Source organism: Mus musculus, chromosome 10, assembly GCF_000001635.26.
Source record: "Mus musculus strain C57BL/6J chromosome 10, GRCm38.p6 C57BL/6J".
Lineage (NCBI taxonomy): Eukaryota > Metazoa > Chordata > Mammalia > Rodentia > Muridae > Mus > Mus musculus.
Window position 1 is genome coordinate 128472271 of NC_000076.6, and position 14334 is coordinate 128486604.

Sequence of the window (14334 nt, forward strand, 5' to 3'; positions counted from 1 at the left end):
TCCTACAGAGGCCCTGAATTCCATTCTCATCAGGTGACTCCCACTAAATTAAAAAGCTCCAGCAGCACCCATGCTCTCCTCTGGCCTCCGGGGACCTTTACACATGCTCATTGCACACATGCAATCATCAACTTAGAAAAGACAGAGGAGGAAAATGTAAAAGGCAGTGAGAACAACTCTAAAGAGACTCACTCAGTCTGTCCTGCACGAGGAGTCTAGGGGACTGCACTTCAATACTGATTTGTAGTCTGTCTCCTGTCCAGTAGCCTCAAATATCAAGAAATATATTTCAAGGGTTTGGGAAGCCGATTTCCTCGGAGCATTTGTGTATGAAACCAAGGCGGGAGCGTCTTCTCTACTTTACAGCTTTGAAGATTAGGTTGGGGTGCAGCTTATGGTGAACACTGCCTAACAAATACGGAGCCCTGCACTCTATCCCCAGCCCTTCAGACAGTCTTTAAAAATATTTTTTTTAGATATTCAAGCTAGGTATGGTGACACATGATTTTAAATCCTAGCTCTCAGAAGGCAGAGTTATGGAGAGCTCTGTAAGCTGGAGGCTAGCCTGGTCACAAGTTCCAGGACAGCCAGGTTTCATACAGAGACCCTGTCTTCAAAAATTAATTAAGATCTGACTGGAAACGGTGGTAAACACCTTTAATCTCAGCACCCAGGAAGCAGATGCAGGTGAATCTCTGTGAGTTCAAGGCCAGCCTGGCCTACATAGTGAGTTCCAAGACAGCCAGAGCTACAGAGTGAGACTCTGTCTGGGAAAAAACAAAGCAACAGTGTTACTAGTTAAGAGCACATCATTTAACTCAGCCTGGTGGCATAACATAGGTAATAATCTCAGTGGCCTGCCTGGCTGAGGCAGGAGGATGTAAGAAGTACAGAATCAGCCTGGCCTGCAGAATGACCCCTGAGGCCAACCTGCATAACTGAAGGGGACAGTCTCAGAGTAAAAAGGAAGGAAAGCCAAGTGTGGGTCATGTCTCTAGTCCTAGCACTCAGCAGGCAGAGGGATGGTTCAGGAGTGCAGGCCAGCCTGAGCTACATAATGAATTCAAAACCAGCTCGAGCTGATGGAGTCTGTGTCTCTTTCTTTTAAAAAATACTAAATAAAAAAGTAAAGATGTAGTTATGAATATAGTTCATGTATAGGGGTGTTTGTCTGCCAGTACAAATTGCGTAGCAGGAGAGGGCATTGGATTCTGTGGGACTACAATTACAGATGGTTGTGAGCCACCATGTGGTTGCTGGGAATTGAACTCAGGATCTCTGGAAGAGCAATCGGTGCTCTTAACCTCTCAGCCTTCTCTCCAGCCTGAGGCTGTTTGAAAAAGGCAAAGCCAAAGTAAAAAGTTTAAGGAAAGAAAAAGAAAAAAGTGCTGGGGAACTGAGCTTGGTGGTGGCGCACACCTGTCACCTCAGCACTCAGGAGCAGATGCAGAGAATTAGGGATGTTCTTTGCAAGTTAGAGGCCTGGAATACATGAGACCCTGCTCCTTCGCCCCGCCCCGCCCCGCCCCGCCCCGCCCCCCTCAAAAAAACCAGAAAAACCTTGGTGCTGGGACTGTAACTCTGGTAGAACACTGACATATTCGTAAGTTAGGCCTTAGGTTCAGTTGCAAGTAGTATATCAAGGGATGATATCTAGCTACTTACCTAGCATGATCTAGCTCAAACTCAGTCCATTAAAAGATTGTATAGGGAGACAAGCAGGGAGACAAAGAGCAGTCATACAGGAGTAGCCCTCAGGATACTGAGGCCGGAGAGTCATAGGAGTGCACGCACATAGATGCTGGGCAAGGCAGTAGAATAGAAAACGAGTTTCAAAGGGTTCTGAAGAAGCAGCATATGTAAAACTGTTAGCAGCTGAGACGTGAGAGCTTGATTTGGCCAACATGTCTAATGCTTTTTCTCTTTGCAGTCAACACTAAAAAGGACTCTGAGTCAGCCCCAGTCAAAGGCGGCACCATGACTGACCTGGGTAAGCCAGGGAGCCCCAAGCAGGCAGTGCCTGAGGCATGGGGGAGCTCAGCCCACCTTCCCGTCGCCCTCTGCTCCTGTAGAGGCTCAGCCTGTCTTCTTTCCCTTGCAGATGAACAGGACGATGAAAGCATGGAGACCACCGGCAAGGTGCAGCCAGTTTAGGCAGGCTCTGTCTCTCTGTGATTAGCTTAGAGAGGCTCCACCTCTCTGGGACAGGGATCACAGTGTTCCTTTTGCCCGGGCTTTTCCCGCCATAGCTGAATTGTGCCTGCTGCTCGGACCCCAGCCCCCTAGCGTCCCAGGGCCCACAGTGCTCATCCTCATCCTTCTCCCCTGTTGGTGCTCCTGGGTGTAGGAGAAGCTGAGGGCTGCTAGGCAGGGAGGGGAATGCTGAGTGTCCAGCAGCCTCCATATTCATAGGACGAGGATGAGAACAGCACGGGCAACAAAGGCGAGCAGACGAAGAACCCGGACCTGCATGAGGACAATGTGACCGAGCAGACCCACCACATCATCATCCCCAGCTACGCCGCCTGGTTTGACTACAACAGGTACTGCCCTGCTTCTTTCCTCCTTCCTCCCCCGTGATTAACCCATAATCAATGGGTTATCTCTCTTGTTGCCCCTCTACAGCTTAGAGCCCCTTGCCAACCCCACCTTTCAAGCCTTCCGCCCTTGGGCTCCTACTCCTTCCCTGGGCCTTCTAAACCCGTTGTGATTTATCTTGCAGCGTCCATGCCATTGAACGGAGGGCTCTTCCTGAGTTCTTCAACGGCAAGAACAAGTCTAAGACTCCAGAGATGTAAGATTTCCGCTTATGATTTTCTTTTGGGGTCCTTTCTGCACTCACCCTTCCAGACTTAGCAACTTTCAACCAAGCTCTCTGTTAGACTTACAAAGACATGATAGACACCACTAGACAGCCACAGCCTAACCCTTTAAACATGTTCTTCGGAGGTTGTCTGAGGATGGTAGAGTAGAGCATACAAGTACCTGCACCGCCGTTCCCATTGCTTCCAGTTAAAAACCATGCAGAGAATTTCATTCCATAATTGCTATGTGACCTGAAATTCACATACCCCCAGTGTATGAAACAACTTTAATTAAAATGTAAATGATGAGATTAGATTGAAAAACAAAAATAAGGTGATGGTGTACACCTTGAATCCCAGCACTCGGGAGGCAAAGGCAGGCAGAGCTCTTGAGTTCAAGGCCAGTCTGGTCTACAGAGCTAGTAGTTCCAGGAGACCCAGGGCTGCAAAGAGAAATTCTGTCTTGGAACACCAAAAAGCAAACCAAACCAAAACAAAAAAACAAGATAAGATAAAAACCAAGCCTGGTTGCACATGGGGATAGTCCTAGCACTTGGGAGGCTGCTGTAAGACTCAAATTCGTGGCCGCCCTGGGCTTCCTAGCTAGACTTTGTCAAAGAGAAGAAGGAACTAAGAGGTCCGGCTCTGAGGATTATGAGATGGGAGCGTGCATTATGAAAGAGTAGCACATATGTCCAGGATTAGGGCTGGAAGGCATAGCTCCCTCCGTAGTAGAACACTTGCCTGACATGCATGAGAGTCTTTGTACCGTTTTGTGCATGCTGGAAGGCAGAGGCGGGCAGATCTCTAAGTCTCATCATTGCAGATGGAGGCCAGCCAGGGCTATATTGTGAGACCTGATCTTAAAAAAGAATAATAAGCTACAGATTTAGGGCTTCTAAGTCGGTGTTTATTGACTCTGATAACTGCATTCTTCATGTGTTGGTTAAGACACACTCTTCCAGTATCCTCCCACCTTGAGCCCTCAGCAGACTTCTTTTTCTTTTTTTTTTTTTAAGATTAATTTATTATTATATCTAAGTACACTGTAGCTGTCTTCAGACACACCAGAAGAGGGTGTGTCTCATCTCATTACGGATGGTTGTGAGCCACCATGTGGTTGCTGGAATTTGAACTCAGGACCTTCAGAAGAGCAGTCGGTGCTCTTAACCACTGAGCCATCTCTCCAGCCCCTCAGCAGACTTCTTATTCGTCTCGCTGACTCTTTGCCAATACTTGGCGTATGCCAGCTTGTAGTCCTAGCCCTGGAATGCTGAGGGGGGATTGTGAGTTCAAGCTTGGACTGTAGAGTAAGACTCTTTATCAAACAAAAAGGAGTTGCTTTAAAGTTCTGTTTTCAGTCAGTTTTCTGGGCTTGGGTTGTGTATGGAAATCTGGGGTTAGGATGCCCCACAGTGAGCACATGACAAGGCAGGGTTAGTGAGGCTGGGCGCTGGCCCGGGTTTCTCTCCCCGCTGCTCAGCCTCCCTCTGGGATCATCTGTGCTCAGCTTGTTTATTTCTCTATAGCTTGGTGTGGGTCTCTTCCTCTGGAGAGCCAGGTTTATGACAGAAAGGAAAAGGCATTACCAGGCAATAGGACTCTGTGGTGTACTGTCAGGAACAGTGAATGGTAACTTCTGAAGAGCATGTCGTCCCTAACACTGTCTCTACCATGCACTGGCTAATTAGTCTAATTGAGGCTAATAAACATTGTCATCTCTAGTTTATAGAATAGGATCCTCGTAGGAGGGAGCATTTGACTTAAGTTACTTGAGTAAGTTCAAATAGCTAGTAAGTAGTAAGACCAGAATTGGGATCTGTAGTGTGGACATATTTTCAAATTTTATACTTTATAATTTCATTAATTTTTAGATATTAAGATTCATTTTATTTTTAAAATCATTATATGTATGTGGGTATGTGCATGTGAGTGCCATGCCCACAGAGGCCAGAAAAAGGTGTTGGATCTGTTGAAGTTAGAGTTGCAAGCCATTGTGCGTGGTCTAGCACGGGTGCTGGCATCTGCACCCCTTTAGCCTGTCAGCTGTCAATTTTCAGGCTACTGCAGTGCCAGATACTGCTAGTTCTCCAAAGACATCCTATTTGACACACAAGGACTAAGTTTCAAATAGTTTGAAATCATCATGATAAGCCTGGCATTTGAATTTAGATCTTTCTAACTTTAAAATATAAATTACATCTGTAACCCCAGCACTTAAAAGACTGAGCCAAGAGGCTGGAGAGATAGCTCAGAGGTTATGAGCACTGGCTGCTCTTCCAACAACCTTTAAAAAAAAAAAAGAAAAAAAGAAAAGAGGATGAGGCAAGATCACAAATTGTAAGCTGGTCTGGATTATAAAGCAAGTTCCAGATTAGCCTGAACTACAGAGTAAAATACTGTCTCAAGAAAACAAATAAAACTAAAAGAAAAACAAAACAACAAACTAGGCATGTGGTGCATGCTTTTAATCCCAACACTGGGGAGGCCGAGGTAGTTAGGTTCAAAGCCAGCCTGTCTGCTTAGCGAGTCCCAGGACAGCCAGGGCTGGTGTGTGTGTGTGTATGTAGGAGACTCTCCATGGTTAGGAGTCTGTGCTGCTCTTGCAGAGGACCTGAGTTCCTTCCCCAGCACCTGCCCTAAGTGGGTTGTGACTACTTAGACCTCAGCTCCAGGAGGATCTGACAGTTTCTCTTAATGGGCATCTAGCATCTACATGCAAGCGCACGTACCCCTACACATAACTAACACTTAAAAATATTTTACATTTATTTCTGTGTACTAATGGTTTTTCTACATGTAAGTGTCTGTACACCATGTATGTACCTGGTACCTTTAGAAGTGAGAGGAGAATATCATATCCCCCTATGCCGGAAGTTAGAGGTGGTTGTGAGCTGCCATGCAGGTGCTGGGGACTATAAGAACAACTGCTCTTTACCACTGAGCCATGTCCCCTCCCTCCCTCACTCCCTTCCTCCTTTGTCTCTCTCTCTTTCTCTCTTTCTCTCTTTCTCTCTTTCTCTCTTTCTCTCTTTCTCTCTTTCTCTCTTTCTCTCTTTCTCTCTTTCTCTCTTTCTCTCTTTCTCTCTTTCTCTCTTTCTCTCTTTCTCTCTTTCTCTCTTTCTTTCTTTCTTTCTTTCTTTCTTTCTTTCTTTCTTTCTTTCTTTCTTTCTTTCTCTGACTCAAGAAAATAATAGGTCTGTGAGATGCCTCCGTGGGGTAAGGGAGCTACCAAGGCTGATGAACTGCATTTGATCTTCGGAACCCATATGGTGGAAGGAAAGGACTCCCATAAGTTGTCCTCTGACCTGCACACACTTGCCTTGTAGCACACACACACACACACACACACACACACACACACACACACAATTGATTAATTAAAAACAACAACACCACCAAAAAAGCAAGAAAGAGAGTCAGCTAGATAGCTTGGTGTGTAAAATCTCCGGCTGCTAATCCTGACAGGACAAGTCCACGTGCGTGTCCTGGTGCTCATGCACACATACACAAAATCAATAAATGAAATGGTAAGAGGGAGAGGGAGAGATAGAGAAAGAGCAATCGAAAGCACTCGCATGCTCGTAGGATGGCTCAGCAGTGAGGACTCTAAGCATGAGGACCCCAGTTTGGTTCTTAGATCCCACGTGCTGGAAGGAGAACCAGTTCCTAAAAGTTATCATGTAACCCCTGCATGTGTGCTGTAGGTTGGGAATGCGTACACACACAGAATAAATAAATGTAAATAAGTTCAGAAAACTATTACATGTAAAAACTAACTTTAAAAAATGTGGTGTTGTTACACATTTGTGATCTTAGCACTTGGGAGGCAGAGGCAGGAGGATCAGGAGTTTAAGACTATCTGTCCTTGACTCTCCAACAGATTTAAAGCCAGCTTGGGCTATGTGAGACCTTGACTCAAATAAATAAAATTTTAAAAAAATAATTAAAAGCCAGAATGGTGGTATGTAACCTCAGCATCTGGGATGTAGAATTGTGCTGTAGATTACGTTGAAGGCTAGCCAGTACTACACAAGACCCAATCTCAAAATGATAAGTTAAAAAAATTCATAAATTGCAATTTTAAGAGCCAAAACAAAAGCAACCCTTAAGTGCAGGCTAGATGGCTCAGTGGTCAAGGACCTTGGCTGCTTTTGCATTCCCAGCACTCACATGGAGACTCAGAACTGTCTCCAACTCCAATTCCAGAGATCCAACAACCCCTTTTGGCATCCTTGGGCACCAGGCATGCTTGCAGTACACAGAGATGTGCAGACAGTACACCCATACACATAAAGCATACTAAAAGGCAATCTTTTTTTTTTTTTTTTTTTTTTTTTTTTTTTTTTTGGTTTTTTTGAGACAGGGTTTCTCTGTATAGCCCTGGCTGTCCTGGAGCTCACTTTGTAGACCAGGCTGGCCTCGAACTCAGAAATCCGCCTGCCTCTGCCTCCCGAGTGCTGGGATTAAAGGTGTGCGCCACCACGCCCGGCTAAAAGGCAATCTTTAAGTCTCTTCTCAAGCATCACACTGATTGTTGCATGGATGAGGACTTTGATTTTTGGGGCTGGAGAGATGGCTTAGAGGTTAAGAGCACTGGCTGCTCTTCCAGAGGTCCTGAGTTCAAATCCCAGCAACCACATGGTGACTCACAACCATCTGTAATGGGATCCGATGCCCTCTTCTGGTGTCTGAAGATAGTGATGGTGTACTCATGTAAATGAAATGAATAAATCTTAAAAGGACTTTGATTTCTGAGGTGGGAAACAAGCGCTCCCCCCCCCCAAAATGTGGTACCGAGCATGAGGAGCTGCCCTGTAATCTCAGCACTTAGGGGGCTGGGATCCCAGGTAAAATTAAGATGATGATCCATTTAATTAAAAAAGCCATCAGGAAAAAGACAAGAAACTTTTTTTAATATTTATTTATTTTTATTTTGTGTCTTTATTGAGTGTTTGACGTGGATGTATGTGTGTATAACATGTGTGCCTGGTACCTGCCCCTGGAGTTCAGAAGAAACGGTCTTACTACCTGGAACTGAAGTTATGGTTGATTATGGGCCACTGTGTGGGTGCTAGGAACTGAACTTGGGTCTTCTGCAAGGATAGCAATGCTCTTAACTGCTGGGCTAGCCCTTCAGCCCCCAGTGAGAAACATGTGACTACTGCGTAGTTAGCATATTTGGGGTCATTAGCACTTCTATTTTCTTTTCTCTCCTTGAGCCTCAACAAACATTAATGTTCTTCCTCTTCCTTGTCTTTCTGACTCTTCTAAGCTACCTGGCGTATCGGAACTTCATGATTGACACTTACCGACTGAATCCCCAGGAGTATCTAACATCTACTGCCTGTCGGCGGAATTTGGCGGGTGATGTCTGCGCTATCATGAGGTGGGTCTTGCTTCTGAGGAGAGAGAGTTTGAGAGGATGTCTGTATGTTTTGGCAGAGCTGCAGATATTTTCAAAGAAGATGGGGAGTAAGCAAGAGCAACACCCCTAGGGAAAGCCCTGTCAGAGCAGGTGGAGGAGTGAGTGACCAGAGATTGGAAGTGTGTCCTTCTGTAAAGAAGGACAAAGGCCGTGGGCTCTGCTGAAAGACAGTTGGATGGGCTTTGCTAACTATCTAGGAAGACATGGTCACTGGGGTGCGGCCGTGGAGAAAGTCCAGGCTGTGGCGTGTTCTTGGGGAGCACTGCTACTTAGGTGATGAGATGGGGATGGTGGTGGGTTCCTCTGTTTTGGTTTTCCCATTTGGCCTAGCCTCCCTTTTTCCCACAGGGTCCATGCCTTCCTGGAACAGTGGGGTCTTATTAACTACCAGGTAGATGCTGAGAGCCGACCAACCCCAATGGGGCCTCCACCCACCTCTCACTTCCATGTCTTGGCGGACACACCATCAGGGCTGGTTCCTCTTCAGCCGAAGCCTCCACAGGTAGGGTGAGGGGTGCTGGGGACAAGGCTGGGTGGGGCGGAGTGGGCTCCTTTGGACTTTTCTTTTTCTGTTTGTTTTTCATTTTTATGTCTTTAGGGTAGAGATTTAGCTGAGTTGTAAGCTTCTTTACTGTGAAGTGCAGAGGACCACAGGCACCAACACCTGTGCTCAGTGCTCTCTGGGCCCTGCTACCCAAGCTGAGAGTAGCTCTGAAGGGGAGAAATTGTTCCTTATCTTCAGGGAACAGGCAGGCTAGTACAGGAGAGGACCAGAGAGAAAAAATGGCTTACAATAACTTGTGTGGGATTTTTATACTTTGTCACGTTTCCTGTATTTTCCCATTTTCCCTCATACTTCCTATCACCTTCATTTTTTCCATTTCCATCTCATGCATTCTTTAAGATGAGAAGAAGACATTATGTGGCTTACACCAAGATACTGACTTATCTAGGACTAGGATCTGTTGTCCAGCTCCTAAGAGAATCTGTAAAGATACACATGACTACACATGTCTCTCATGCCAACCACATGTCTAATTAATCATGGAGACAGCATGGAACAGTGGCATGAGTGTTCCCAGAGCTCGTGGGCCGCCTAGCATCTGGTCTCCAGGCCTCCAAGGCCTTGGCCTGCCCATTTCCTACCCAGCTTCCATGACGCCAAGCTCTGTCCCCCAGGGCCGCCAGGTTGATGCTGACACCAAGGCTGGGCGGAAGGGCAAAGAGCTGGATGACCTGGTGCCAGAGACGGCTAAGGGCAAGCCAGAGCTGGTAGGTGGGGTGCAGACCCCGCTGGGCTGCTTATTTGCCCCTTCACTGGGGGGCCCCTGCCTGGGAAGAAGAGGCAAGAGAAGAGCAGGGGAGCTGCAGCAGTGAGGGAAGAAGTCCCGCCCAGGGCTTTCCTGGAAGGAAGGCTGGAAGGAAGCTCCTTCTGTCTGTCTGTCTGTCTGTTCTCTCTTTCTCTCTCTCTCTCTCTCCCTCTTTCCCTCTCTCTCTCCCTCTCCCTCTCCTCTATCTCTCTGCCTGTGGCTCCCTATGGCCACTAACATTCACCTCCCTTTTTTTCCTTCCACAAATAGCAGAGCTCTGCTTCCCAGCAAATGCTGAACTTCCCTGAGAAGGGCAAGGAGAAACCAGCAGACATGCAGAATTTTGGGCTGCGCACAGACATGTACACAAAGAAGAACGTCCCCTCCAAGGTATGAGGTGCAGCCAACTTGGGGTTGATAGCCTTCGCTCCACACAGCGTAGACTCCTCTGTGCTGACTAAGCCCTGCTTCCCCACAGAGCAAAGCTGCAGCAAGTGCCACTCGGGAATGGACGGAGCAGGAGACTCTGCTGCTCCTGGAGGTAACTGGGGAAAACCAGGGGAGTGGTGCTGTATGGACAGAGTAGCTGGGACCCGGCTGCCCTGTGCATTGGGAGCGCTCACAGCCGGGCACTGATGGAGGCTGAGTGTCACAGCTGTCCCAGGGATAGCTCCAGGTCAGGGATTTAGGCCTGTCTGTAGTTCCATATCCTTTCTTAGTGCTGCTTGGAGACCCCCCCTGGATCCAGCAGAGTACAGAAAACCAGAACATAGAGAGCTTTGAAACAAGCTGCTGTTAATAGGATAGGAGGAGTTGACCTTCTAGAAAAGTGGCCAAGTAAGCGGAGTTGTGTCTCCACCACTACCACCAGGCTTTGGAAATGTACAAGGACGACTGGAACAAAGTATCTGAGCACGTGGGAAGCCGCACGCAGGACGAGTGCATCTTGCATTTTCTCCGCCTTCCCATTGAAGACCCATACCTGGAGGACTCGGAGGCTTCTCTAGGCCCTCTGGCCTACCAACCCATCCCCTTCAGTCAGTCAGGCAACCCTGTTATGAGCACCGTTGCCTTCCTGGCCTCTGTCGTCGATCCCCGAGTTGCCTCTGCTGCTGCGAAGTCAGCCCTAGGTAATTTGGGGATGGGGGTTTGGCCTTCTTAGTTTGCTTTTACAGCTAGATTCTCAGGGTGAAACGTCTTAGATCTGCCCTGCTGGCCTTGCCTGTTGCTACCTTAGCTCAGGCACCTGTCTGAGCTCCATTTTGGTCTCAGAGAAAGAGATGGGCCTGTGAAAAAGGCTTCAAAGGCATAGCCAGAAGAGCCCGCCTGCCTTTCCCAGCCTCTTCCCCTCTGGTCTTACAGAAGAGTTCTCAAAAATGAAGGAAGAGGTGCCCACAGCTTTGGTGGAAGCCCACGTGCGTAAGGTCGAAGAAGCGGCCAAAGTCACAGGCAAGGCCGACCCAGCCTTTGGTCTGGAGAGTAGCGGCATCGCAGGGACTGCCTCTGATGAGCCTGAGCGCATTGGTGAGCACACGCTGTTAGATTTCTTCCCATTCACCAAGAGCCTGAGCCAACCAGCTCTGTTCCTGTCCATGTTGACATCAATCAACGGCGCAAGTGGGCGAAAAAATCCCTCCGTTTTGTTTTCCTTCATGACATCACTGTGTGAAATTTGGCTTCTCCTGACCCTGTATCTGAGGTTTCAGCTACTAGGAAATTGTTACATAAATGAAACGTATCAGACATCTCTCCTTTCTTTCCTTTCTCCATGGGCCCAGAGGAAAGCGGGACTGAGGAGGCACGGCCAGAGGGCCAGGCAGCAGATGAGAAGAAGGAGCCTAAGGTATAGAGGAAATGACCTGGGTCTGGAAGAGGCTGCTGGGTACAGCCCAGTGGTGCTGGAATCCAGTGGCAGGGACACTCTCCTGGAGCTAGATTACCCCTGCATAAGGGGTTCACTGGATAAGAGTACTTCTTCTACAGACCTAAAAACCTGAATTAGAATCCCACATGAAAACGTTGGCATTTTATGTGCCTGTAACCCCGTCATTTTGGGAACCCATCATTGGAGGGCAGACCAACATCTTGTCCTTTGGCTTTGGCATGTGCACACGTGAACTTACACACCTACACACGTGTGTGCATGTACTACTTGTGCACATGCACACACAGAGATAAATAAGGACAAGAGGGTCAGGCAGCCTCAAGCCTGGGTCTAGTGTGAGAGCTGCAACTTCTGATGTTGTCCTTCCTTTTGGAACTACAGGAACCACGGGAAGGAGGGGGCGCTGTGGAGGAAGAAGCAAAGGAGGAAATAAGTGAGGTCCCCAAGAAAGATGAAGAGAAAGGGAAAGAAGGTGACAGTGAGAAGGAGTCTGAGAAGAGTGACGGGGACCCGATAGGTGAGCATCGGCCTCCCCAAAGGGCGAGGGGCACAGGAGAGAGACAAGTCAAAAGGCTAATTCAACCTTCGACCTGACACAGTTGATCCTGAGAAAGACAAGGAACCAACAGAAGGGCAGGAGGAAGTGCTAAAGGAAGTGGCAGAGCCAGAGGGGGAGAGGAAAACCAAGGTGGAGCGTGACATTGGTGAAGGCAACCTGTCCACAGCTGCAGCCGCAGCCCTGGCCGCTGCTGCAGTCAAGGCCAAGGTGAGGGCAGCCTCATCCCTTGTCAGCCCCTCTCTTCTCACTCCTTAAATAATGCTGGCCTGTTTGTTCCCTTATTTTATCCTGAGTGAGTTATCACCAAACTTCTTTTTTTTTTTTCCTTTGGTTTTTTGAGACAGGGTTTCTCTGTATAGCCCTGGCTGTCCTGGAACTCACTTGATAGACCAGGCTGGCCTCGAACTCAGAAATCCGCCTGCCTATGCCTCCCAAGTGCTGGGATTAAAGGCGTGCGCCACCACGCCCGGCTATCACCAAACTTCTTAACTCTCTTATTAACTGTTTCCAGCCCTTTAATTTCTTTTACTTGTCTTATCACACACACTCTCTCTCTCTCTCTCTCTCTTTTTTTGGGTTTTTTTTGGGGGGGGTTTTCGAGACAGGGTTTCTCTGTGTAGCCCTGGCTGTCCTGGAACTCACTCTATAGACCAGATTGGCCTCGAACTCAGAAATCTGCCTGTCTCTGCCTCCCAAGTGCTGGGATTAAAGGCATGTGCCATACTGCCCAGCTTTTTTTTTTTTTTTTTTCTTTTTTCTTTTTTTCTTTTACTTGTCTTAACTCTCTCTCTTTTTTTAAATTTTATTTTATTTATATTAGCTGTCTTTAGATACACTGGAAGAGGGCATTGGATCCCCTTAGAGATGGTTGTGAGCCTCCATGTAGTTGCTGGGAATTGAACTCAGGACCTTCAGAAGGGCAGTCAGTGCTCTCAACCACTGAGCCATCTCTCCAGCCCTTGTGTTATCTCTTGCTATTCTTTTTTTTTTTCATGATGTAGATATATATATGTGTGTTGTTCCATAATACAGATATATCTAGATCATGCACATATTATGTAATTCTATATTATGACACATTACATTATATATTATAATATGTAAATAATATATACTATATAATTATACTATGTATTATAATATATAGTACATATATAAATTACAGTTATACTATTCTGAGTTGTGATCGCAGCTACTTCCTTAAGTTTGCCAGCATTTGCCCTGCCCCTCCCTCCCTCTCTCCCTGGAGTTTTTGCAGCTGAGCACTCTGGCTAACACCTGCCCTGTCACACTTCTTGCCTAGCACTTGGCTGCAGTTGAGGAGAGAAAGATCAAGTCTTTGGTGGCTCTGCTGGTAGAGACCCAAATGAAGAAACTAGAGATCAAACTCCGACATTTTGAGGAGCTGGAGACAATAATGGACCGGGAGCGAGAGGCGGTGAGTGGCACACACTCAGGTGTCAGCGGGAGTCTAGAACCTGCCAGAAGACAGCAGAAGTCCTGAGGCTGACACAGAGAAGAGAAGGGCAGGCAGCCTAGAGGTTGAGAACCACGGGTGGGCTGCTAGTCAGGCTTTCTGACCGCTGCATCTCTAGGTCCTCAAGTGATGCTTGCCTCTCACTAGGTTCTCACAAATCTGAGCAATTAAGTGGATTTGAGAGATAATAAGAGACTCAGCAGGTAACTCTGGAAAGTAGACAGGACAGACAGACATATTGATTCAGTTTCTTTTTTCTTTTTTTCTTTTAGATATTTATTTATCCCTCCGGCCCAAAGATTTATTTATTATAAACAAGTACACTGTAGCTGTCTTCAGACACTCCAGAAGATGATGTCAGATCTTGTTAGGATGGTTATGAGCCACCATGTGGTTGCTGGGATTTGAACTCAGGACTTTTGGAAGAACTGAGCCATCTCACCAGCCCTTGATGCAGTTTCTTTGAGAAGGCTTAAAAAGAAATACAAGATGGAAACTGGGGAGAGATGGCTCAACGGGTAAGATCAATGACTGCTCTTCCAAAGGTCCTGAGTTCAAATCCCAGCAACCACATGGGGGCTCACAACCACCCGTAATGAGATCTGATGCCCTCTTCTGGTGTGTGTCTAAAGACAGCTACAGTGTACTTACATATAATAATAAATAAATCTTTGGGCTGGAACGAGCAGGAACTGAGCGAGCAGAGGTCCTAAAAATTCAATTCCCAACAACCATATGAAGGCTCACAACCATCTGGAAGAGAGCAGTCAGTGCTCTTAACTGCTGAGCCATCTCTCCAGCCCCTAAAAATAACTTTTCAAAATAAGAGACTTGCCGGGCGTGGTGACGCACGCCTTTAATCCTGCCACTG

General features: G+C 47.1%; 1 protein-coding gene across 9 annotated transcripts in view; it reads left to right on the plus strand.

Annotated features, from left to right (window-relative positions):
- The window catches only part of Smarcc2 (SWI/SNF related, matrix associated, actin dependent regulator of chromatin, subfamily c, member 2), a 31410-nt gene that overhangs the window by 13089 nt on the left and 3987 nt on the right, over positions 1 to 14334 (plus strand). For 3 of the 9 annotated variants that reach the window (XM_006514023.4, NM_001114096.1, NM_001372395.1), the window contains exons 12-26: positions 1931 to 1990; positions 2102 to 2139; positions 2413 to 2543; positions 2723 to 2794; positions 8080 to 8193; positions 8581 to 8734; positions 9412 to 9504; positions 9813 to 9932; positions 10021 to 10083; positions 10414 to 10672; positions 10905 to 11066; positions 11321 to 11385; positions 11809 to 11944; positions 12027 to 12193; positions 13290 to 13424. In XM_006514023.4, coding sequence (XP_006514086.1) covers positions 1931 to 1990; positions 2102 to 2139; positions 2413 to 2543; positions 2723 to 2794; positions 8080 to 8193; positions 8581 to 8734; positions 9412 to 9504; positions 9813 to 9932; positions 10021 to 10083; positions 10414 to 10672; positions 10905 to 11066; positions 11321 to 11385; positions 11809 to 11944; positions 12027 to 12193; positions 13290 to 13424 — 1769 coding nt within the window. The remainder of the gene's footprint in view (positions 1 to 1930; positions 1991 to 2101; positions 2140 to 2412; positions 2544 to 2722; positions 2795 to 8079; positions 8194 to 8580; positions 8735 to 9411; positions 9505 to 9812; positions 9933 to 10020; positions 10084 to 10413; positions 10673 to 10904; positions 11067 to 11320; positions 11386 to 11808; positions 11945 to 12026; positions 12194 to 13289; positions 13425 to 14334) is intronic. The other 6 variants (XM_006514021.4, XM_006514024.4, XM_006514022.4 and 3 more) reach the window with 3 other exon arrangements.